Source organism: Neofelis nebulosa, chromosome 10 (genome assembly GCF_028018385.1).
Source record: "Neofelis nebulosa isolate mNeoNeb1 chromosome 10, mNeoNeb1.pri, whole genome shotgun sequence".
Lineage (NCBI taxonomy): Eukaryota > Metazoa > Chordata > Mammalia > Carnivora > Felidae > Neofelis > Neofelis nebulosa.
In genome coordinates, this window is record NC_080791.1 from 114,248,040 (window position 1) to 114,272,315 (window position 24,276).

At 57.2% G+C, this 24,276-nt stretch overlaps 2 protein-coding genes across 2 annotated transcripts in view; both read right to left on the reverse strand.

The window, feature by feature from the left end:
• Positions 1-24,276, reverse strand: part of TNNI2 (troponin I2, fast skeletal type) — a 309,296-nt gene that overhangs the window by 79,291 nt on the left and 205,729 nt on the right. The window lies entirely within an intron of this gene.
• On the reverse strand, positions 21,280-22,299 carry LOC131486715 (keratin-associated protein 5-5-like; the record flags this gene model as incomplete). Its single annotated transcript, XM_058686596.1, has 1 exon — positions 21,280-22,299. A coding segment is annotated over one exon (513 nt), but the record flags the coding sequence as incomplete, so codon positions are not given.

Consider the following 24,276-nt stretch of genomic DNA (forward strand, 5'->3'; position numbering starts at 1 on the left):
GCTCTGAGCTGTCAGCACAGAGCCTGATGCGGGGCTCGAACCCACGAACCGCGAGATCGTGACCTGAGCTGAAGTCGGACGCTTAACTGACTGAGCCATCCAGGCGCCCCTAAATGTATAAATAGATTACAAAAAAAATTTTTTTAACGTTTATTCAGTTTTGAGAGACAGAGCACAAGCAGAGGTGGGGCAGAGAGAGGGGGAGACACAGAATCCGAAGCAGGCTCCGGGCTCCGAAATGTCAGCACAGAGCCCGACGTGGGGCTCGAACCCGTGAACCGCGAGGTCGTGACCTGAGCTGAAGTTGGACACTGAACCGACTGAGCCCCCCAGATGCCCCCTGACATTACATTTTAGGCACAAACTACAGTCATTTCCAACTGTTTTCATTGTTTGATGGAACCAAGCGTCTGTTTGTTAAAGCAGTTTTTGGTATTTTGGGTTGTGACACAACACATCGTAATTTGTCACATTAAAATGAAGGGAAATATTATTTTGGCCTCTGGTTTCTCACAAGTGGCAGGGTTTTCAGAGAAAAAATAAGATCATCATGGGATCAGAAAGGCTCTAATTTAAGCCATGCCTTTTTTTCTCTCTCTCTCGTTCATTGAAGTCATTCTCCTAGCTTTGACGTGCAGTGTTTTCATGACATTTGATGGAACCATTTGAAATGGCTACTTTCAGGGATGCCTGGGGGCTCAGTCAGTTCAGCGACCTGCTTCAGCTCAGGTCGTGATCTCAGAGCTCGTGAGTTCCAGCCCCGCGTCGGGCTCTGTGCTGACAGCTCGGAGCCTGGAGCCTGCTTCGGATTCTGTGTCCCTCTCCCCGCCCCTCTACTCTCTCTCTCTCTCTCTCTCTCAAAAATAAACATTTTAAATAATTTCTAAAAAATGAAATGGCTGCTTTCACAGGTAAAAAGAGTCAAGTGTTAACAATTGCATCCAGTCGGCCTGAGAGGGTGTAACATTATTAGTTGCTGCTAAAAACATTTCGCCCATCACATTATATTTTCATCAACCCCAGCATGTCCATAAGGACGGCTCTCAATATCCAAACGTGAATGTTCTAGTCAGTTTCTCCACAGACTTGTAGCACAAGTGCATTGTGGGCACAGAATACGTTCTGTAAGATTTCGACCTTTTGAAATGTTTCGAAACTCATTTTAGGGTCCATCTGTGTCCAAATGTCCCTCAAGAAAGTACTTATGTTACAGCATTGGAGTCGGGCTTTTTGTGGGGCCTCTAGGTAAAATGCATTCCTTGTGGTGTTCAGTCTTCTGTAGGCCTGGTGGCTTTGCAAAGTGGGGAGCGGTCGACCAGGGGCCCTGGGGCTGTGCCCCGAGACCTCACATGGCGCTCACACCGAAGTCACCCCTTCCCGGGCCGCCCTCCTCTGTCGGAGCCTGAGGCCTCGGCACCTGGAGGCCTTGCTTCTGAGGCCTTGCCAGGCCCTTCTGAGTGTGCACCCCAGTCTCACAGGCTTCCTGCCCCCGCGCCCCCTCCAACCTTGAGTCGGGGTCAGGTGTGCATCTGGCCTCACACCGTCTCTGGGCCACGGCTCCTTCCCACCTTCTCTCTCACAGCCTTTCCTCAGTGAAGTCCTCTGCTTGGGTCCTGTCTTGGTGTCCATTCCCTAGAAGACCCTAACCCTCAGGAGAACCACCGAGAGGGTCCGAGAGGACGGCAGGGGGAGGGGATGCTGGGGGCTGAGGCACCTGATCTGGTTGTCGGACGGGACACGGATGGCACCTAGAACACCCTGGAAGCCCCGTTGTTTCGTTAAAGATTTCACCCCAGCCGATGAGGAGAAGTCCTTCCCGGGGCAGGAGCGCCCTGGGGCGGGTGTGACGATGTAGGTGTTTGGGGGACACATAGGGACGGGGCCCAGAGAGACAGCAGAGACGGTGGTTAGGGCAGAGTTGTAGCGATGCCCATCCAGGGACAAAGAAACACCGATGGCTGTGACAGGAGGTAAGGGACCCTGAGGACAGAGATGGGGACACCCAGCTGGACTCTGAGCCGACAGAGGTGGTCCCCCTCCCGTGACGGAGCTGTCACTTCCCGGACGGACAGATGGGCGAGGCTGCAGACGAAGCCCCTCCAGAGTCACAGAACAAGCGGGCACAGTGGCAGGAGCCAGCGACATGTTCCTGGGATTAGACTTCTGTCTCCATGAAAAAAAGTAGTGTTTAATTGACACGCAGTAAAATCCACAGTTCTTTGTGTTTGGACAAATACATGGTCTCATAACCTCCACCAAAACCAAGAAACGGAAGAGTTCCCACGTCACCAAAACACTCCCCTGTGCCATTCTGTGGTCAAGGCCCCTCCCCGCCCCAGGCCCCGGCAACCATGGGTGTCTCTTCTGTCCCTAAGACGTCGCTTTTTCCGGAAGGCCATCAAAATGGCACCACACAGCACCCACCCTATCAAGCTCTCTGCTCCGTCCTCAGACCGAGCCTGAGCCTCTCCCACCGTGGCGGGTGCCGCGGTCTTTCACTCTGCACGCCAAGAGGTGGCGCTCCACGTGGCTGCCCTGTGTGTCCACCCCCAGGGGGAGGGACAGGCCACACCGCCTCTCCTGGCAGGGATCACAGATCAACGTGTGCACACAGGCTTTCTCCTCCTTCCCTTCAGTCTGCGTCTGTCAGCAGGACTGAGTCATACGACGTGCGTGTGCTCACTTCTGGAAGGACCCGCCAAGTGCAGCCTGCATGGGGCTGTCTCACCGTGGCTTCCTTTGGGTCACGCCATGGGCTGTTCCGAGTGCCCCTTGGGGGAGGGGTCCCTATGTCTTTGACCCGTGGCTCGATATTGCGCCGTTTTCTTTTTCTTGGTGGTTGAGAATTGCTCACCACGATGACGCTTGTTTCCAAATGCCCTCTTCCCACCCTTCTCTTCCCGGTGCCTTCTGAACGCAAAATCTCTCCGTTTTGGTGAGGTCCAATGTATCTCGTTTTTTTTCCTTTCACGTCTATTCGGCTGAACCCCAGAGTCACCAAGATTTTCTCCCAGACTCTGCATTTCGACCTGGGACCCATCGGAAGTGATTTTTGCGTGTGGTCTGAACTACGACTCCAAGCGCATTGTTCACGCAGAATTCCAATTGTTCCGGCGCCTTCTGCCGAGAGGACCGTCAGCCGTCCGTGTAAGCGTGTCTGTCTCCAGACCCTCTACTGGTTTCTTCATGTGCCGTGTGGCGTCTGGGCCTCAGCTCTGCTGACCCTTGGTGCCAGGCGGCTCTCCACGGTGTGGCCACCCGTGCCCTGCAGACTCTGTGCAGCGGCCCAGCCCCGGCCAGATGCCTGGACACCCCCACCGCCAGGTGTAACAGTCAGAAATGTCTGCAGACACCGCTGGGGTCACCTGCCACGGCCGCTGTGACGAGGGTTTGCACATGAGGCAGCTGACACCGGAGAGACTCATTGTCCCCCCGTCCTGGGGGCTGGAGCCCAAGGTCCAGGCGTGGGCAGGGCCGGGCCTCCCAAGCTCCTCTCCTTGCGTGTGGACGGCCGTCCTCTCCCTGTGTCCTCACGGGGTCATCCCTCTGTGCATGTCTGTGTCCCGATCCCCTCTTCTTACAAGGACCCCGGTCACACGGGATCAGGACCCACCCTGGCGACCTCATGTCACCTCAATCACCTCTGTAAGTCCCCTCTCCAGATACGGTCATGTCCTGAGGTGCTGGGGGTCAGGGCTTCAACATGAATTCGGGGGGACACAGCTCAGCCCGTAACAATTGCCCTACCGGTGACTTCCTAAGAGCGCCCAGCGTCATGGGGGGACAGGGCCCCCACTAACCCCCACCCTTCGCTCAGGACGAGAGATTTGTGATGACAGAACCAGCCTCGCAAGCGGCTGCTCCGGGCCTGACCCTCAGAAGCACTGGGCCAGTGAAGGTTCCGGGTTTCTTCACTGGGAGAACTTCATCGTGTTTCTGTCTTTTGGTCGTTTGGAGACACTCCTGGATGTGGTTTGCTCGGTGACATCTATAATTGGAGTCTCTTTTTCTTCAGAAAAAAATGCACACACCATGAAGAGTGAGTCCCAGTGTCCATCTCAGGTTGATGATGACATATCCACGGAGGTCCACGGACTGTACAGACAAGCGACCCGGTGGGGGTGTCGATAGTGGGAGCCCACGTGGGTGCGGGGGCAGGGCCGTTCATCAACCTATTTACCACCCAGTTTTGCTGTGAACCTAAAACTGCTCTAAAAACTGAAGCCTATTTTATTTTAGCGTTTATATATGTTTTTGAGAGAGAGAGAGAGAGAGAGAGAATGTGCATGTGCTGGAGGAGCAGAGAGAGGGAGACAGGATCCAAAGCAGGCTCAGTGCTCTGAGCACAGAGCCCAGTATGAGGCTCGAACCCACGAACCGTGAGATCATGACCTGAAATCAAGAGTCAGATGCTTAACTGACTGAGCCACACAGGCACCCCCCCAAAAATAAAATCTATTTTAAAATAAATAGATCTACCCTATGACCCAGCAACAGCACTGCTAGGAATTTACCCAAGGGATACAGGGGTGCCGATGCATAGGGGCACTTGTACCCCAATGTTTATAGCAGCACTTTCGACAATAGCCAAATTATGGAAAGAGCCTAAATGTCCATCAACTGATGAATGGATAAAGAAACTGTGGTTTATATACACAATGGAGTACTACGTGGCAATGAGAAAGAATAAAATATGGCCTTTTGTAGCAATGTGGATGGAACTGGAGAGTGTTATGCTAAGTGAAATAAGTCAGGCAGAGAAAGACAGATACCATATGTTTTCACTCTTAACCCTGAGAAACTTAACGGAAGACCATGGGGGAGGGGAAGGGAGAAAAAAAAAAGTTAGAGAGAGAGGGAGGCAAACCGTAAGAGACTCCTAAATACTGAGAACAAACTGAGGGTTGATGGGGGGTGGGAGGGAGGGGAGGGTGAGTGATGGGTCTTGAGGAGGGCACCTGTTGGGATGAGCACTGGGTGTTGTATGGAAACCAATTTGGCAATAAATTTCATATTAAAAAAAATAATAAATAAATAACATCAGTTTTTAAAATATAGCCCCCCCCCGATGAAATATTTAGGTGTAAATCTAATAAAACCTGTCCAGCATCGGCCCACTGACCACCGCACAAACACCCGTGAAAGAAATCGAACAAGACGTAACAGAGTGAACACAGGGAACGTGTTCACGGGTTGGAAGATACGCTCCCAGCCCTGACCTGCTAGTTTAACGGGATTCCAATAAAAAGCAGGATTCTCCTCTAGAAACAGACCAGATGAAGTTTCGTGTGTTTGTGAAATCCAGGGTAGAAAGGCAAAAACAGTCGAAAAGCCAAAACAATTTTGAAAACGGAAATAAAGTAGGAGGAACGTATTTGCTCCTTTACGACGTGTCGGCAAAGCCGCGGCCGTCCAGACCGGGGCGCACGCACCTTGACGTGGAAGGACCGGGTCCGCACGCGGGTGACAGCAGCAGGCCACCGCGTTCCGACACAGCGGGGACAGCCGACTGGGGAAGGTTGAGTGCTCCACCACTGGGGCTAGAGCACATGAGAAAGGCCCAAACCCCAAATTTTGCACGAAAGTAACTCCCGGTCAGTCACAGGTGTACGTGCAAAATCCAGAACGCTCAAACGTTTAGAAGGAAGCCTCCGAGAAGGTCTTTATGACCTTGAGTAACGAGAACTCTTGCATATAGGCAACAAAAGTACTGAGTGGAATTCATTCCGCTCTGAGTCTAAGGGGTAAGGTAATAAAACCTTACTGTTCTCCCCAAAGGAAGGAGGGGAAAGCTGGCCTTGGGGACGTCACGTCAAGCGTCCCTTCGGAAGGGACAGCTGCTTTCTTCGTTTTCTTCACCAAACGTTTAAGCCTTTGGGGGAGCTCATGGTTATCGGAAAATTTCACTTACGGGGGTTTTGCCTTCAGGGTGACGTCAGGGGGGCTCCACGGTCCACCCCCGTGTGAAATAGAGAAAATCGTTTTGTTTCTTTGCGGTTTTGTTTTTTTTTTTGATGAAAACATTGATATTTAGATTTAGCCAGCTGGACTTGGTTTGGATGACCCCAGTTTTGCTGGCAACACGCAGGGCGTCCTTGTCAGGAGCCGGGGGACCTACGCCTTCTCTCCATCGGGCCTGATGGCGCTGTTGATCTGGAGTTTGGGCCGTGACATCCACAATGAACACACGTGTGTCATCTGTCGTGCCTTCTTTCTTCCTGGCTGACTCGGGGGTCGGGGGGACCTTGATGATGGCCTAGAAGTCAAGTCAGTTTCTCCTGGGGGCTCTTTGGACAATATTGGGGCTGCCTTCGGAGACCCAGTGTCTTGGGCCATCGGAATGCAGGTGACATTCAGACCTTCTGTTTTTGTGACTGAGGATGCCTTTCAGCCCCGCTTTCCTGGCCTTCAAAGCCTTTGTTTTGGCTTCGGCTTGAGGAAAGGCTTCCTTCTCTGCCTTTGGTGCCATCTTCGAGGAAGGGCTGAAATAGAGAAAATCTTAAAAAAAAAAACAAAAACAAAAACAGCCACTTAGCCTCTGGCAATGGCCCTACAGTCACTTCAAACGAAGAAGCATTTACTCGGGGCACCTGGGTGGCTCAGTCGGTTAAGTGCCGACTTTGGCACAGGTCATGATCTCACATTTCGTTGAGTTCGAGCCCCGTGTCAGGCTCTGTGCTGACAGCTCGGAGCCTGGAGCCTGCTTCACATGTCCCCCTCTCTCTCTGCCCCTCCCCCACTTGTGCTCTGTTTCCGTCTCTCAAAAATAAATAAAAACATTATTAATTTTTTTTTTTTAAAAAGAGGCATTTATTCAGTGAAATCTAGTAAACGCCGATGCCAACCGGGGGTCTGTGGTATTTGAACCAAGACGTGTGCTGTCCTTCCCGCCACAGTTCCACTGGGTTCCCACATGGCGCAGCCGCGAACACGGGGTGCCCTGCTCACCTCCCTCCTCCTGCCCCAGTCGCCTGTTTGGGGGGCTGCCTTCTGAGTGGGTATGGCTGACAGGTGGGGGCACCCTCCTGCCCCTAGGACCCCACCTTCGGGAGTTGAAGATGTCACTTCTCCAGACCTCAGACTCCGAGCAGGGGTGTCTCCTGCCCTCTCCTTCGGATGCCACGCAGTCTTCTAGCCCACCCTGCCCCCGGGGCCCAGGGTGGGGGCCTCAGGAGTGTCCCCCGCAGGCAGAGCCCTCAGCCCCCACCGCCTGCCATGCTGCCCCGCGTCTGTCTCCTGCCCTCCCTCCAAAGTCTCGGCGTGCGGGTGCTGGTGCCCCCACAGGGGAGTGTCCTCGGCCAGAGCAGTGGCCACCTGCGGCCGTGCGGGGGGAGCCCCGAGGGCACCTGCGTCAGGAGACAGCAGTGTGTGTTTGCATTTACGTGGGCTCCAGCAACAGGCGGGACTCATTCACCTGGGGGAGTCAGGGGACGGTCAGTTGGGGTGAGGGCAGCGTCTCCCGGGGTGCCGGACTGTTCTCGATCTGAGGGCTGGGTACACAGGGGCTTGTGAAAACCAGGTGAGGTCTCCTGCATGATTTGTCCGCCTGTCTCTGGTTTCATTTCCATTCGGTTCGCCAGAAACAAGAAGCAACATCTTGGGGGGCCTTTGCCAGGGGCGCGGGCGGCCCGGGACCGCGCGGTCGCTCGCCCCCAGCCCCCCTTTGTTGCTCCACCGTGACCGCCCCTGCTTCTGTAAGCTCAGCGAAGGATTTAAAAGGATTTTGCTCACCATACCCCACAATTATTTTTACAAAGGTTCTAAGGGTGCAGGGTTTTCCAGGTCTGCGCCTTCTTGAGTTTCTAGAACCGGAAGCCATCGCACGGAGCAGAGAACCACCCCCTCCTGCCAGCGCGGGCAGCCTGACCTCTCCCACACCCCTGCCGTGCCTTTGGTGTTGAGACTGCCTGCCTTTGGCGTGGGCGACCTGCTGTTCACGAGCCTCCGACCCCCCGCAGCCCCGGGGCCTGTGTCTCCCAGGAGGCCCGTGGGTTCCGCACGCGTGAGCACCTGCTGAGGTGAAGGGCTACGGTCTTCCTGAGGGGGAGGCATCTTTCCCAGCACTGCTTAGTTGAGCCCCGGCTTCCGCTGTCCCAGGAGCCATCGCGCTGAAGAGGCTCAGGGGGGCCAGAGGTGTCTGTGGGTGGCGTCCCTGCAACCATCGGTTAGTGGGTGGGGCAGTGTCCTCCAGAGCAACAGAACCAGCAGGCTGTGAAGACAGAGAATGGTCCTTACGTTAACGAACCGCGGAGGCTCGGTGAGCCCAAAATCCGAGCGGGGAGGCCAGCCCCGGAGACCCCGGTGAGAGTCGCAGTTGTAGCCCAAAGGCTGTCCGCTGGCGGAATTTCCTCTCGCTTGGGGAAGTCGGTCTTTTATGCTCCGCAGGCCTTCAACTGATTGGATGAGGCCCACCCACAATGTGGGCAGCCTGCTGTTTTACTCAGAGTCCACTGGTCTAAACATCAATCCCATCTGAAGACACATCCAGAATAGCGTTTGGCCAACTGTCGGGGCACCACGGCCCAGCCAAGTTGACACATAAGATTAACCATCACGGTCGGGAATGCGCAGGTCACATCCTTGCTCTGTGTTGGATCGGTCGTGATTTCTCTGGACATTAACCTCAAATCCATTGCCCCGTGCACGAATTCATCAAGCTTTAGGCTTGCAAAAGTGCCGCTCTTCCAAATCAGGCCTGTGAATTGGTCCTCGTGTCTCCCTAAGGCAGCACTGGGGATCCTCTGCCCTGGAGGGCGTCCTCTATTCTGGGGCCTGACCCCACATGACTCTTCACTCTGAAATGAGATGAAAGTCATTCTTCTGTGAACCTCTCCGCTCCCTCTCCCAGGTGATAAGGCCTAGGCGGCATCTCTTTCCCTTTTTGTCCTGGCTGCTAGGGAGCTCACAGCAAAAGCTGGGCTCTTTGGCTGTCATTTCTGTGTAGCTGGATGTCACGATGTCACTGAGTTCTCCACTCTCTCTCTCCTTTTGGGCCATCACATGCTTGCTGAGCTTTTGTTCTGAGATAATCTACACCCTCTGGGTGGGTCAACTGGAATCCAAGCAAGACAGGGGGGCATCAGGCCTTGGGGACAAAGGGCCATTGCTTTAGATCCCAGCTCTGCTCTTACTGCCTTTATGGCTTGGGGAAAATTCCTTTACGTTCAGGTCCTCTGCGTTTTAAATTATGCACTTGGGATGAAGCACGTAAAACATCTAACTCAGGGCCTGGTGCGTGACACCCAGTAAAGATTAGCTCTGAGTGTTTTGTGACCCGTTTTCATGCTAAGGGAAATGCTGGATTAGGTCCACAAGGGGTGGACCCCTCCGGCCACACAGCACCCCTGGCCCAGGACAGCCAGGCGGGAAGGTGCCGCCTCTCTGATGCTCCTGACACTGGGGGCAGGGGCCAAGCCTGTCACAGAGCACCCCTGCCCAGCCCAGGTCCTCTCCAGGCCTTGTGGGGGCACTGCCCCAGCCCCGCCCACCCTTTGCAGGCTCTGGGGTGGGAAGCAAGAACCCAGGATGGGGAGGGATCCAGCATTAGGCAGGGCTTCTTCCTGGTGGCCCCAGAGCTAAGCGGGGCTCCTGAAGGGGGAGCAGAGACTCTCGGTGGCTGCGAGGGATGGGCAGTCTGGGCAGGAAGGTGGGGCTTGGGGACCTGGGCTCAGAGCTCTCTGACCCCTCTGGCACCCCCTCATAGTGGACTTAGAAGGACAGTGCCTCTGGCAGGGCTCAAGTCACAGTCCCGAGCCTCCTGCAAGCCCCTGATATCCATAGGGCAAGTGGCCAAGAAGGGGACCCCAAACCTTTTTTGCCATGTGGCACCCACGAAGCCTTGGGAGCCTCGCCGGGCAGAGGGACGGAAGCCTGTGGCCAACCTAGAGATGCACAGGGCACCCCAGGGCCAGGTCCAAAGGCCACCAGGAATCTGATTTTCCCCAGACCCAGCAGGCCTTGGAGGACACACCCCAGATTCTGTGCCTCCAAGCAGACTCGGTCACAAGCAGACCGTGCCAAGGACCCAGCCCTGCTGGCCACCCACCACCCACCACCCATCCACTCACACACGCACCCATCCCAGTGAAAGCCGCCTACAAGCCCTGCTCCTGTCCTCACCCCTGTCCACTGCCTCTCAGGGTGAGATGGGGACTGCAGGACGTGCTTGTGGGGACCATTGGCCTGGGGGTGGGACCTCCAGTCTCTTGTACAACCAGAGTGCAAGCCCCGCCTCCTCCCCCTCCAGTCATGTGACCCTAGGCAATCCTGTAACCTCTCTGGTTCTCAGTTTCTTCCTCTGTAAAGTGGGGTTCAAAGTGAAGGAAGGGCTGCTTGCAGAGGAAGGCAAATGACAATGACAGTGAAGTTCCAGGTCTTTCCAGGTTCCCAGGGGGAGCAGTTATCAGGTCACCCTTGCTCTCTGTGGACTCTGGGGTCAGTGTTCTGGCATGGCCCCCTCTCCCTCATCACAGCCCACCCCTTCCCTCCTCCCTCCTCCCTCCCCCTCCCCCTCAGCCCACCGCCCCATACCCCCCAGTACAACCGCCCCTCACATAGCCCCCCCCCCGCCCCTCCCCTCAACCCCCCTCACCCCCACCACGGCAGGCCTGAGGGTTGAGGGCGGGGTGGGGGGGCTTGGGGGCGCAAGCACTTGGCGTTAGTAGAGGTGGGAGCAGAAAGCCTGGGCCGTGCTCGCCCCCTGGCGTCAGCTTGGCCTGGGACGCGAGGGAGGGAGCCGGCCTGCCCCGGGGCTCAGAGGCGGGACAGCCTGGAACCCGGCTCCGCTCCGCAGGTGAGGACCTTGGCGTGGCCAGGCCGGGTCCCGTGCCTTTCCTGCGGGGACCAGAGCCCGGTATTGAGGTCCCCGACCTCTCTGAGCTTCTCCGCGGGCTGACCCCGCTCCCCCAGGCAGGTGCGGGTCGTGCAGCCAGCCCCTCCTGCGCGTGCCCCGGGCGGTCGGGCGTGTCTGCCGCCCTCTGGGTCACCGCACACCCCGCTGTCCCAACGCGGCTCCGCCTGTCTCCCTGGGCCCTGGCCTGTCGGACTCCGCGTGGCCCCCCGTCCCCGCCCACTCGTTCTTCCAGGGGCCCGAGCACCCCTCCCCATCTCTCAGGGGCTGTGTGCCCGGTAGGCTCTGGTCCCCACCAGCACTGTCACTAAGTCAATCGTGCTCTCTGCGCCTCCTTTTCTCCGCTCTAGAGTCGCAGCAGGAATCGCCGGGCGCGCCCACGTTAAGGAGCAAAGTCCGTGGGCGGTCGGGGTGGGGGGTGGGGTGGGGGGCTCCCCAGGTGCAGCAGGGTCTGCGCTCTCCGGAGGGCGCCACCTGGTGGCAGCATGTGCCCATGGCGGGGCGGGGGCGGTGGAAGGGAGGCTCCTCTCCCAGAGGGCTCTGCGGGGGAGAGAGTGACCAGACCCGCAGACCTGGGGGTCTGGGGTCTGCAGGAGTCCCCCGGCCTCTCAAGGAGCGTGTCCGCAGCTGGACAGGTGGGACAGATGAAACGCCTGCGGACTCCAAAGCGCCTGGGTTGTCCTCTCCTGACCCATCTGGAAAAGATGCGGAACCAAAACTAGCCCATGTGTCCTCTGAAGTTTGTCCTTCCCAATCACAGTGCTTTTGATGCTTTTTTAAAAATAACATCACACATCCTTAAAATGTGGTTTCTGTGGGCTCCTCTTTCTAGGGTCACCAGCTGAGCAGGTGCAGCCAGAGGTCTGGCTGAGGTCAGGGAGGATTGGGGAAGTGCCTGCCCCACGGCCACAGGGGACATGGGCGGGGGTGGGGCCGGAAGCCTGAGGACCCCCAAGGGCGGTGGGTGGCCTCCTGGGGGTGGACATGCTGTGGGGCTGGCTGAAATCTTAACCTTGAGGGCACGTCCAGCCCCGGACCTGCCAGAGTGGGGGTCTTCTCTGGACCCTGCCCGAGTGGGGGTCTTCTGCTTCCGGCTGCCATCGGGACCACCCTGCTACGTCCCTGCATGCAGAATGCATGGGTGTCTGTGCCCCTTCTCTCCAATACCCCTCCACCACCCACCTAGTGGGCCATGGCCGACTTGGGGAGAGGCTCCTGCAGAGTGGGGGGTCTCCCTCCCCATTTTCTCTCTCCGTCCAGAACTTTTCAATGCACCAAAGACTTTATTCTTCCTGCTGGCTAATGACCACTGAGTCAGTCCTCTTGGAAGGTTCTGGCAGCACCCAGGGGTCGAGAGAGGTGCGTTCCCAAACCGGGTGAAGCTACCCGCCTTCTCCCTGGGCCGCTGCAGGATTCACAGTCGTGAAGGCTCATGCCTGCTGCTTCCTGGCCCTTCGCAGCGTGGCTGTCCCTGGCGGCCCGCCGCTTGGAACCGCTGCTTCCTTGGCCTCAGTCCCTCACGAGTCCCTCTGCTGCTCTCCTTCCCCAGACAGCACCTGCCCCAACAGCAGCCCTGCCCTGGTCCGCCCTTGCTGCTGTAGCGGATGCCACAGACGGGGGGTTAACCAGCGGGCGTTCACTTCTAGCTGACCTGGAGGTGGAAGCCCGAGTCAGGGTGTCGGAGTGGGTAGTGGGGGGGTCTGGTGAGGGCTCTCCTCCCTCTAGGCTCCTACCTGGAGGAGAGACAGCTGTCTCTGCTTCTGTAAGGACACTAATCCCACCTCGGGGGCCCCCGCTCATGACGTCATCTCCCCCAGTCACCTCCCAGAGGCCCCTACTTTCCATCCCACCACCATCCCGTGGGTGACTGGGGATTCAACGTGTGCATTTGGGGGAGGACACAGCTCAGCCCGCAGCTCACCCCCAATCAGCTCAGGACGGCGTGACCACCGCCAAGGGCTAGCCTGGTGTCCCCCCTCCTTGGTGGCCCCCGCCCGGCTCTAGGCCTGACCCAGGAGCCGGCTAAGAGTCAGGAGGTGTCTGGAACTCTGACACCCCCTTCCCGTGCCCACAGTCCCCGGGCCCCACGTGTGCCCACCCTGGGCAGCGTCTGAAGGAGCTTCCCCGGACCCCAACCCCAGCAACGAATCAGGCCCCGGGGTGCAGGCCCCCAGGCCCGCTGTGGTGCAGACACCTTGGCCCCTGGCCTTGGCAGGAGAGGCAAGGTCTCATCCACCTTTGTCCCTCGGCTGCTCATCCACTCCTTACGTGAAACATTTATGTGGCGCCAGCTGTGTGCAGAGCCCGGGAAGGGAAACTGGAAGGCAGCGCCCTCCCCAGGGGACCCACACCAGCTGAGGGGGCCTGGGGTGTGCAGAGGAGTGTGGGGCCGGCCCAGGCCCTCGGGGGTGGGCTGACCCTAGAGGGAGCAGGGCAAGGTCCCAAAGGCCCAGGCCAACGAGTTCGCTTTGTCCCGGAAGTTGGAAATTAGTTATTTTGTTTATTCTGTTCGTCTGTTTTTCACTAAAGAAGTAATCCTTCAATCCGTTCTCCGTCTAATCAGCGCAAGAATTTCAGGGACAGCTAAGGAGCTCGTGGCCCTGCCCTAAGTGCCAGCACTTCCTCCAGTCCCCTGGGGAGCACCCCGGGGAGGATTTCAAAGGGCTAGGATGTGGGAGGACGTGTCCCAGGGGAAGCGTTGGCCCCGGGGGTGCTCAGAGGCTTGGCAGGGAGGGAATTCAGGGACAGGCCACGGCTGGCCTCAGCCAAGCTTGGGGACAGGTTTCCGGCAGATGATGCAGGACAGACGTTCTCGGGATGAAGCTGCCCCCGGTTCTGAGCAGCCGATGCTGAGTGGCTGACCTGCGTACAGACGCCGCAGGAAATGCCACCAGGACCAGCGCGGAGCCATCGGGGAGAGGAGGCTCCCACCTTCCCTGAGCCCCAAGCATGTTCTACAGCAGCCCCTCCTCCCTCCAACTCTGGGATCCCCCAAGGGAGCCACAGCCCCAGACCTCACCAGCGCCCACAACCTCCCGCTGCCAGTGAAACTGTGTCCTGCGGCGTCCCCCCGAAGGGCTCCACTCCGGGCGGGGCTCCGGGCACTGCCAGGTCTAAGGGCCCGGCACACTGGCACCCCTGCCCCCGGGTGCCCAGCGGGGATGGGGACACGACGACAACGGCCCGGATGATGAGTGCACAGCCAGCAGTACGATAGCAGGTGGCAAACACTGGGGCTCAGCCCACGTCGTGCCCTGTGTCCAGACCTGCAGGGGGACGTCAGGGTGCGGTGAGCAGGGACCCTGCAGGGAGAGTGACCCCGCAGTGAGCAGGGACCCTGGGTTGAGTAGGGACCCTGCAGGGAAAGTGACCCTGGGGTGAGCAGTGACCCCTCAGTGAGAGTGACCCTGAGGTGAGCAGGGACCCCGCAGTGAGAGTGACCCCACGGTGAGCAGGGACCCTGCAGGGAGAGTGACCCCACGGTGAGCAGGGACCCCACAGTGAGAGTGACCCCACGGTGAGCAGTGACCCAGGAGTCAGCAGTGACCCTGCAGTGAGCAGTGACCCAAGAGTCAGCAGTGACCCCACGGTGACAGTGACCCGCAGTGAGCAGTGACCCCACTGCGGGTGTGGGTGTCAGCGTGGACCGTGCAGCCAGCCCGACGTGCTGCCCGACATGGCTCGTGGGGGCGCCCGACAGAGGGCATCCCTGCGGGGCAAGGGGTCCTTCAAGGATGATCACACGGAAGGGGGCTGCAGCTCAGACAGGCTCGGGGGGGGTGGGTGCTGACTCGGTCCGGCCACATCTGGGTGCCACAGCCGGCGCTCAGGAGGACCGTGGGTCTGCAGCCAAGTTGGGGGTCACCCCTGGGTGCATGGGACCGTCTGGGGTGGCCAGCGGTCCAGGACGGAGACCCCGGGATGTCATGCTGGGCAGCGTGTGGGGTTGGAGGGCTCACTCGCCCTGGAGTGGGTGTTGGTGGGGGCTGCATGGGCTCCCGGGAGTTTGAGGAGGGTACCGGCCTCCATGAGCCCCGGGGTCCAGGCCCGCGCACTCCTGCTTCCTGGGGTCCGAGGGCGGGAGGGACCAGAGGCCCAGGGGACACGGCACAGCCGAGGGTCCCTGGACAGGAGGGGGGAGACGGAGGCCCAGGGGACACGACACAGCCGAGGGTCCCCGGCCAAGGAGGGGGGAGAAGGAGGCCCGGGGGACACGGCACAGCCGAGGGTCCCCGGCCAGGAAGGGGGAGAAGGAGGCCCAGGGGACACGGCACAGCCGAGGGTCCCTGGCCAGGAAGGGGGAGAAGGAGGCCCGGGGGACACGGCACAGCCGAGGGTCCCCGGCCAGGAAGGGGGAGAAGGAGGCCCGGGGGACACGGCACAGCCGAGGGTCCCCGGCCAAGGAGGGGGGAGAAGGAGGCCCGGGGGACACGGCACAGCCAAGGGTTCCTGGTCAGGAAGGGCGAGAAGGTCCTGAGGACAACAGGACCAGCAAACCCGGGAGGGGCAGCTCTCCGGAATGATGGGAGGACATGGGCAGTTGCCACAAGGGGAAGGGACAGTGGCAGGACGCGGGACTGGACCTAGAGGCTCAGTCAAGCCCTGTGGAGAAGGAGGACCGAGGCCGGCCTCTGGGAAGGGGGCGCAGCCAGGCGATGGCCGGCCCGCGGTGGGCGACGGGGCCCTGGGGACGGCGGCAGGGGTTCTGTCACCGCACGGGCGGGGCCGTGGCCCCGGAGCAGCCCCGTAACCGTGGCTCCTGCGGCTTGAGGCCGGAGACGGGTCCAGGGGCCCCTCGTCCCCGCTGTGGTTGGGCTGTTCCAGGGCCCCGTGTGGGACCCCCCGCAGCTCCTCCCGTGCCGTCCTGACCCCCCCACACCCCTGCGGCCCCTCGAACGGGTGCGGACGCCGGGTCCCCCGGGCAGCGGGGCGTCTCTCGGGCTGTGGAGCGCCCCAGGTCCCGCTGCCCACTCACAGCCTCGGGGGGGCGCCGGCCATCCCGTGCACTGGCCTGCGGTGACCGGGGGTGTGGCGGAGGCCCCCCGTCCTGCACGTGGGGCGCCGCTGCCCAGGCTGACGTGGCTCGGCCCGCTCCCCGCCTGCGCTGCCTGCCCGGGCTCCGGCTGACCACGCGGGTGGCCGGGCCACGGGCCGACGCGTCCCCCGGGTGGGGCCGCCTGGACGTGGCGAGCCTGGCGCGATGGCGCAGACGGTCCCGGGGGACCCGAGAGACCTGCAGAACGTTACCGCCGCTGAAAGGGGGGCAGAGGGAGACACAGACGCGGCGTGCTGTAAACAGTCTGATTCCTCGATGTAAACCAGATTCTGCCCCGGGACGTCAGGTAAACATCTGTGCCGGAGCCCGGGCCCCCCACCTCCGGGGAGGCCCAGGGGTCTGCATCGCCTACTCTGGGACGCGTCAGAGGGACCGCCCAGACGTTCCGTAATTAGGCAAAATTGGCCTCGCGTTCCTTCGCTAAGTCCCCGAGATCTCTGCAATTTTAGGTCTTCTCAAAAACGAAAACACTTGGTAATTCAATGACACAGGCGAAAAAAGCCCGGGATGTTCTCTCAACTGGAAAATACCAATTAAGGCAGCGATTCTGGGTTTCCAGCCCGCTCGGGCTGAGCCGGGGGCTTATCTCCGGGGAGAGGAATCCGCCGGGACCGGGGCCCCGCGAGGGCCGAGGCCCGGGCTGCTTCCCGCAGCCTCGCCCGACGGCGCTGCCCCGGGGCCCGGCTCCGAGGGCCGGGGGCTGCCGCGGGGGTCCCGGGGCTGGGTGACCCTTGGGGACGGAGCCCCGGTCCTGCATCCAGCTGTGTGCCAGCACCAAGGACAGTGCCTGGACAGCTGGTGTCCCTGATGGGTTTCCCTGCAGGCGGCTGAGTTCCCCCACCTGGTGGTGGCTCCCGCCTGAACCTCGGGCCACGTTGTGTATGTATGGGTGGGGTCGGGGGGGGGGGTACGTACAGGCTGCGGTCACAAGTATTCCAGGAAAATGACTGCAGACCTCTCACCTTGTTCCATCTCAGTTGCCCTCCTTCCTGAGCATTCCTATGGATTTCATTTTTGGACGATAGAGAACGTGGAGAAAAACCTCCCGGAGTTGACATCCTGTCGTCACCTCCTCCCCTTGTTTGCTGTTCACCTTTCCTGAAGTTTTCTTGCAGGAAGAAGCACTCAATGCCTGTGTCCCTACTTCCCCTCTTTCTCACACAAAAGGAGGGCACTATAGGCTCTTTTCACACTCATCATTAAAAAAACTTAAAAAAAATTTTTTAAGTTTATTTTTTTGAGAGGAAGAGAGCATGAGCAGGGGAGGGGCAGAGAGAGAGGGAGACACAGAATCCGAAGCAGGTTCTAGGCTCTGAGCTGTCAGCACAGAGCCCGACAGGGGGCTTGAACCCACGAGCTGTGAGATCATGACCTGAGCCGAAGTCAGACGCTTAACCCATTGAGCCCCCCAGGCGCCCCTAAGAAAATACTTTTAATTTTGAAATAGTTATAGATTCGTAGGGCATTTCAAAAATTGTCCAGGGAGGGGTGCCTGGGTGGCTCAGTCGGTTAAGCGTCCGACTGAGACTCAGGTCACGATCTCACGGTTCATGAGTTCACGCCCCGAGGCAGGCTCTGTGCTAACAGCTCAGAGCCTGGAGCCTGCTTCGGATTCTGTGACTCTCTCTCTCTGCCCCTCCCCTGCTCTCACTCTGTCTCTCTCTGTCTCTCAAAAAATAAATAAATGTTAAAAAATATTGTCCAGGGAGATCTCATGTACCCTTCAACCTGTGCACTCCAGTGGTTACATCCCCACGAGCTGCCAGCCACATGAGCGGGAGCTGACCTTGCCATAGCATCTGGCACATGCTACCTTGGTGAGAGAACTGTCCATCCCGTCACCACGTCCCCACTGCGCCTTCTCAGTCACAGGTGGTCGCCTTGCCTTCCCTGTGTTGACCTGCCTCGTACGTCTGAAAAATGAGGGGTAAAAGGAATCACACACTACGTGACCATTCGAGATCAGGGTGACGTCACTCAGCAGAACGCCCTGGGCATCCTCGCCCGTCGTGGTGTGTGTCCTACTCTGTTCCCTTTATGGACTTTATGGACTCAGTGTTCCCTGAGTGTGTAGCCATCTGTTCCGAAGGACAGTCAGGTTGGTTCCCGCTTGCGGCTGTAACAAATAGAACCCCGACCAACAATCCGTGTAGTTTTTTGTGTGCGTACATGAGTGCTCACTTCTCTGGATTGACGCCCAGCAGTGGGAGCGCCGGGCCGTGTGGTAAGAGGGTGCTTCGTCTTTTAAGAACCTGTCAAACTGCTTCACGGAGTGGCTGTCACATCGCGCTTTCCGCAGCTGTGTCCGAGATCGCGCCTTTCCGAACATTGCGGGCGTTGGGCACTGTCGTTATTTCCTTTCAGCGGCTGATGGGCACCCGGTGGCATCTCCACTGGAGAGCCACGTCAGGCATCTTGGGTGCGTATTCTGCACTCACACCCCCTTCGGTGTCCCTCGTGCCTTTCCCCGTTTTGTCCGCCTCGTGACCGCTGAGGCCCCACAGTCCTCCCTACGTTCTGGGTTCCAGTCCGTTGTCACCTGTGTGGTTGGCACACATTTCCTCCCAGCCCGGAGCTTCTTTTTTTCCGGTTCCCAGCAGCGGCTTGTGTGGGACAAGTTCGCTATTTATTTTCATTCCAGGATGGTGAAAAACAGCGTTATTTTTGTAGGGCAAAAGTTTTTAATTCTGACGAAGTCTAATTCATTGATTAAAAAAATGTGAATGGATCATGCTTTCGATATTGTGTTTAAAAGCTCTGCCGAGTGCCAGGTGCTGAAGATTGTATATGTGTATTACACACACACACAACCCGTTACAACAGTAAGACAAAGACCCAATTAGAAATGGGCAAAAGATTTGAGCAGACAGTTCACCGATCTCATGATTTGTGACACATTTATTTCTTTCTTACCGTACATTTCCCAGCAGGACAACCTCTGTATTTTGTGTTCCAGTCACTCCAACAAGTGCTGCTTTTATTAACATTACCATTAAGTATTTCATATTTTCTCTTGTGATTACTTCTTTAGTCCCGAATTTACAAACATACAGTATTTTAACTACTGCCTTTGTGACTTAATTTCTAATATTTTTGCCTTGGGATAGGAGAACACGTGCTCCACGTGTTGCCTTGGGATAGGAGAACACGTGCTCCACATGCTGGCCCTTTCAGCATCAGAAGGCTGCACTATGGCTCACCATCGCCATTGCTGTCCCCATCCTCAGGTGCACGCGCCCCAGTGCGGACTTTCCCGTCTTTCTACCGTCCGCTACGCTGAGTCCTGTAGGTCACAGACTGTTGGGTCTTTTATTTTTAATTTAATCCCTAGCCTCTGTTGGGAGATGGAATCCACCACTCTCACGATGTCCTTGCCAGACCAGGACCTGTTTCTGCCATCGAAGTCACGTCTGTCACCAGGCTGTCTTCTCTTGTTCTGTGGTTACCACACACCATCGTATACATCAGGTTTCTTCTCCTGGTTTAAAAATTATCCATTATATATTTATTATTTGTCTGTTTTGAGAGAGAAAGAGCGAGCTCCAGGGGGGAGGGGCAGAGAGAGGGAGAGAGAATCCCAAGCAGGCTCCGTGCTGTCAGTGCAGAACCTGACGTGAGGCTCAAACTCACGAACCGTGAGATCATGACCTGAGCCCAAACCGAGAGTCAGACGCTTAACTGACTGAGCCACCTAGGCTCCCCTAAACATTCTGCTTTTATTCTTCTGGTGATTACACTTAATTTTTAATTGAAACTGAACAATGTCTATATTTCCTTGTTAATGAAACATGTGCCTTTGCAAACTCTCATGTTTATTCCCACACATGACTGTTGTACAGAAAATGCAGTAATATAATTTTTCTTATTTGGCTCTTGCCTTTTTGTAACAGATAATGAATTTATCAAAAAATATCTTATCATTCTGTTTTATTATACCTTTTCCGGTGCCTACTGGATATTTTTCCTTTATCATTTGGTGTTTTTTGCTGCAAGTTTTGTGGGACAATTCTCTCAACTCCTTGTTTATCTGAGAACCTTTCTTGACAACCTCACACCATCCTTTCCAATTTCCAACCACTTTTGTCTGGAAATGCCCTTTTCTGTTGAGTGTGCCTTTTTTAAAATAATTTTTTTAAGTTTCACTATTTATTTTGAGCGAGAGAACAAGTGCATGGGCAGGAGAGGGGTAGAGAGAGAGAATCCCAAGAAGGCTCCAAGGTGTCAGCATGGAGCCTGATGTGGGGCTCGAAGTCACGGGCCCATGCGCGACCACGACATGAGCGAAAATCAAGAGCGGGACGCTAGACTGACTGAGGCCCCCAGGTGCCCCTTGAAGTATATTCTTAAGTATTTGTTCTTTTTGAGGACATTGTTTTCTGAATTTCAATGATGATTCTTCATTGCTCGTGTCTAGAAATACAGCTGATTGTTGTATATTGCGGATGGATCCTGCAACCTACTGAGTTGATTTATTATTGTGGTTTGTGTGTGTGTGTGTGTGCGCGCGCGCACATGTGCGTGCATGTCTTTGGTTCTTTTGTTTGTGCAAGATTATGTGTTCTGTGAAGAGACATACTTTTCCTTCTTCGTTTCCCACATGGATGCCTTTTACTTCCTTGTCTTGCCTCATTGCCCTGGGTAGACCTTGCGTGCGATGTGGAGTAGATGTGGTGAATGTGGACATCCTTTCCTGTCCCTGACCTTCAAAGGAAATCCCAGGCTTTCAGTGGGACGTGTGGTGGCAGCTGTGGCTGTTTGGTAGATCCTTTGATCGGGTCGAGGACATCGCCTTCTGTTCCTTCCTGTGTGGAACCAACGGTGTGATGTCTGTGAGCCCAGAGATGGAAAGAGTGCTCGTCAGTCTGTGCCGAGACACACTGCCTCTGGCCTCTGAAAACGACACCATTTCTCCTTTTGTCATCCGGAACACCTGAGGAACACAGCCCATTTTGAAGTCACTGCCCTCTCTCTAGGCTTGGCTCCTGCTCTGCGGCCTGGATGGGCGCAGACACCACTCATGGGATGCCTTACGAAGCAGATCATGGCATGGGGAAGGAGCAGCCTCCACGATTCCAACAAAGTCTGAATCCCATGGAGGCTCAGCCGTCTGGGCTCCCTTAAGCCTGATAAGGACGACTCTTTTAGATTCAGTCGTCTCTTCCTTACTTATTGACTCATTCCTCCATGCGTGTCGTGAGTCGTTCCTGATTTAATTCCACAAACGTATGTGCAGTGAGCAGTGAGCCAACAGTGGAGTGACAGCAGTGAAGATCTGGGGAGCAGTGGTCCCTTAAGAAGTGAGGTGAGGGACACACGGTGTGTTTTGCAAGTGAGACCGCGGATGGAAGGAAACCGCCACAGGAAGACCAAGACGTATGGGGGGAGAGTTTATTGACCACGTATGGGGGTGGTGCACCAAGACCCATCGGATCTTAACACACCTGTGTTAGTGAGGCAGCTTCCGGGAGACATTGCGATGCCAATGCCATCAAGGTCCTAGCAAGCAGAGGAGAGCAAGGATGTGGTGCTTTGACACAGAGAATGATGAGAGAGGGGGATGTGGGCCACGTCCTGGCGCCGTGGGCCTTTTCCAGGTAGTGTGGCTCAGGCATGAAGGCATGGCAGTAGGAGAGGCCAAAGGGCCTGCAGGATGGGATCGCCTTTGTAGGGAATGTGTATGGGAGTAGTCCATTGCTTTGCCACAAGGGCTGGGGGCAAAGTCTAAGCCAAGACACTGGAGGGATCCAGCAAGCGGAGAGGAAGTGTTTGGGGGGCGGGCTTTGTGTGTTTTTTTTGGGGGGGGTGTAACCAGGATGTACCTATAGTCACTTGAGGGGAAGCACAGGTCTTTCGGAGCTCCCTGAGGCCATAAGCCAGAGCCTCAGACCTTGCACTGGCAGCAAACGGGGACACAGCAGCTGGATTGGCTGCAGGAGGACCCACAGCCGGAAGAGCAGCAGCAGGGCTTGCAGCAGCAGGACTGGCAGCAACAGGGCTTGCAGCAGCAGGACTGGCAGCAGCAGGGCTTGCAGCAGCAGGACTGGCAGCAGCAGGGCTTGCAGCAGCAGGACTGGCAGCAGCAGGGCTTGCAGCAGCTGGACTGGCAGCAACAGGGCTTGCAGCAGCAGGACTGGCAGCAGCAGGGCTTGCAGCAGCAGGACTGGCAGCAGCAGGGCTTGCAGCAGCAGGACTGGCAGCAGCAGGGCTTGCAGCAGCAGGACTGGCAGCAGCAGGGCTTGCAGCAGCAGGACTGGCAGCAGCAGGGCTTGCAGCAGCAGGACTGGCAGCAGCAGGGCTTGCAGCAGCAGGACTGGCAGCAGCAGGGCTTGCAGCAGCTGGACTGGCAGCAACAGGGCTTGCAGCAGCTGGACTGGCAGCAGCCACAGGAGCCACAGGAGCCACAGCCTCCCTTGGAGCCCCCACAGGAGCCACAGCTGGAACAGGCACAGGCTGGCACACAGCAGCACGTGGGCACACAGCAGCTGGAGCCGCAGCCTCCGGAACAGCCACAGCAGCCCATGGTTCTGGTGGGTTTGGGGCGGAGTCGGTCAGAGACGCAGGTGCAGAGGCGAGGTGTTCAGGTGTGGAGCCTCCTGGGCCGGGGGCTTTACGTACCGGCCAGGGTGTCCCTAGCCCCTGTCACTTTCTTTGTCTATTTATACCATTACCCAGAGAAATTTGTTTTGTTTATTTTAGTCTTAAAATAATGACATAGTCACTACAATTAGGTCACACTGTGTCTGTTTACTGTTTTGTATTTTAGTCAAGTAAACCTAGGAAGTAATGGAGCTCAAGTCACACACGCTTCACAGCAGAGGGCACAGGTCCAGGGACCTCCTCGCTTTCCCTCCACCTGTGTCCCTCCTGGGCCTCAGCCCTCCCTGGGAGATCTGCAGAGAAGGGGGATCCTGACTCCAGACACGGTCGTGTGGAGGTGAATTGCACCACACGGTTCTGTCCTTGGGTGAATGTGGCCTGAGAAGCCCCGTGGGGCCGTGTCGTCAGATCAAGACTCGGGTCAACAGCGGCATCCATCAGAGGCCACAGCCCGGGCCGGACAGCTGGCCACGCAGACGCCTTGTGAGAGTAGCTGCTGTCACTGTGGAGGTGGGAGCCTAACAACAGGATGCCCTTCCCCGGATGGCATCCACCCTCCGTCGCTGCCGGTTCCGAGCCCCGTCTCGTTCAGCGTCCAGAGCCGGAGAGGCGGAGATGCGTTGGTCCCTCCTGTTGTAAGGCATAATGTGAGGAAGCCTCTGACACTGAGGCATCTCTACCCAGTTTGATCGATAAAGGCAAGAGAGACAGAGTGAATCAGGACCGAGTGATGACAGCACAGACCCTACAGACACTGGAGGGGATGAGAAAGGGGATCTTAGGAACAACTTTGTGTCAGTAAATTTGACAACTTGATGTAATGGAGACATTTCTCAAAAGACACAAACCACCAGAGAAATAGATACACCTGTTAAGGAAATTAAGTTTGTAGCAACAAGCTTCTGACCAAGAAAACTACCGGCCACCAAGCTTTGCAGGTGGATCCAGGAAGCATTTAGCAGAGAACCAGTGTGGCCTCTCTACAATGTAGCCCAGGAAAATCCAGAGCAGGGATGCTTCCCCACTCGTTCTTGGAGCCAGAGCCACCCTCATCCCAAGACCACTGAAGACACCACGGGAAAACCACGGGCCGGCCTTCCTCATAAACACAGACACCAAAGTTTCAGCAGATGGGAGTCCAGTAAGTGCCTCCAGGTATGTGGCAAACCCGGACCTCTCGGATGTTGTCGGCGGGAACGTAGTGCTACGGGCCCTTTGGAAACCATCCTGGCAGTTACTCCAGATGCTACACGTGGCCTGTCAGGCACAGCCCAGAGACACAGACACACACACATAGCGTTCACCGCGGCATTGTTCGTAACAGCCCCCAAACCGAAACACCCCAAATGTCCACCCGTGGAATGTCCCTCAGCCATCAAGGGAGCAAAGCACTGATCCTGGTGTGGCAACGTGAGGGACCCTGAAGTCCTCACACTCAGCGACAGGCGCCGGGCACAGAAGTCCACACGGTGCAAGGTTCCCATCACGCTCAGTGTCCGGAGTGGGCGGGGATGGGAGGTTTGTGGTCGCGTGAGCCCGAGGCGTCGTGGGGTGGGAGGAATGAGTAGTGATGACTGAGGGGTATGGGGCTTGTTTCTGGGGTGATGGGAATGTTCTAGAATCGCATCGCGTGTGGTTAGATGGTGGGGATAGTTGCACCACCTGTGAACACACAAGAAACAATTGGATTGCACGCGGCCAGTGGCCGAATTGTGTGGTGTGTGAATTGTATGTCACCAGAGCTGTTTCTATATCCCAGCCATTAACAACTGAG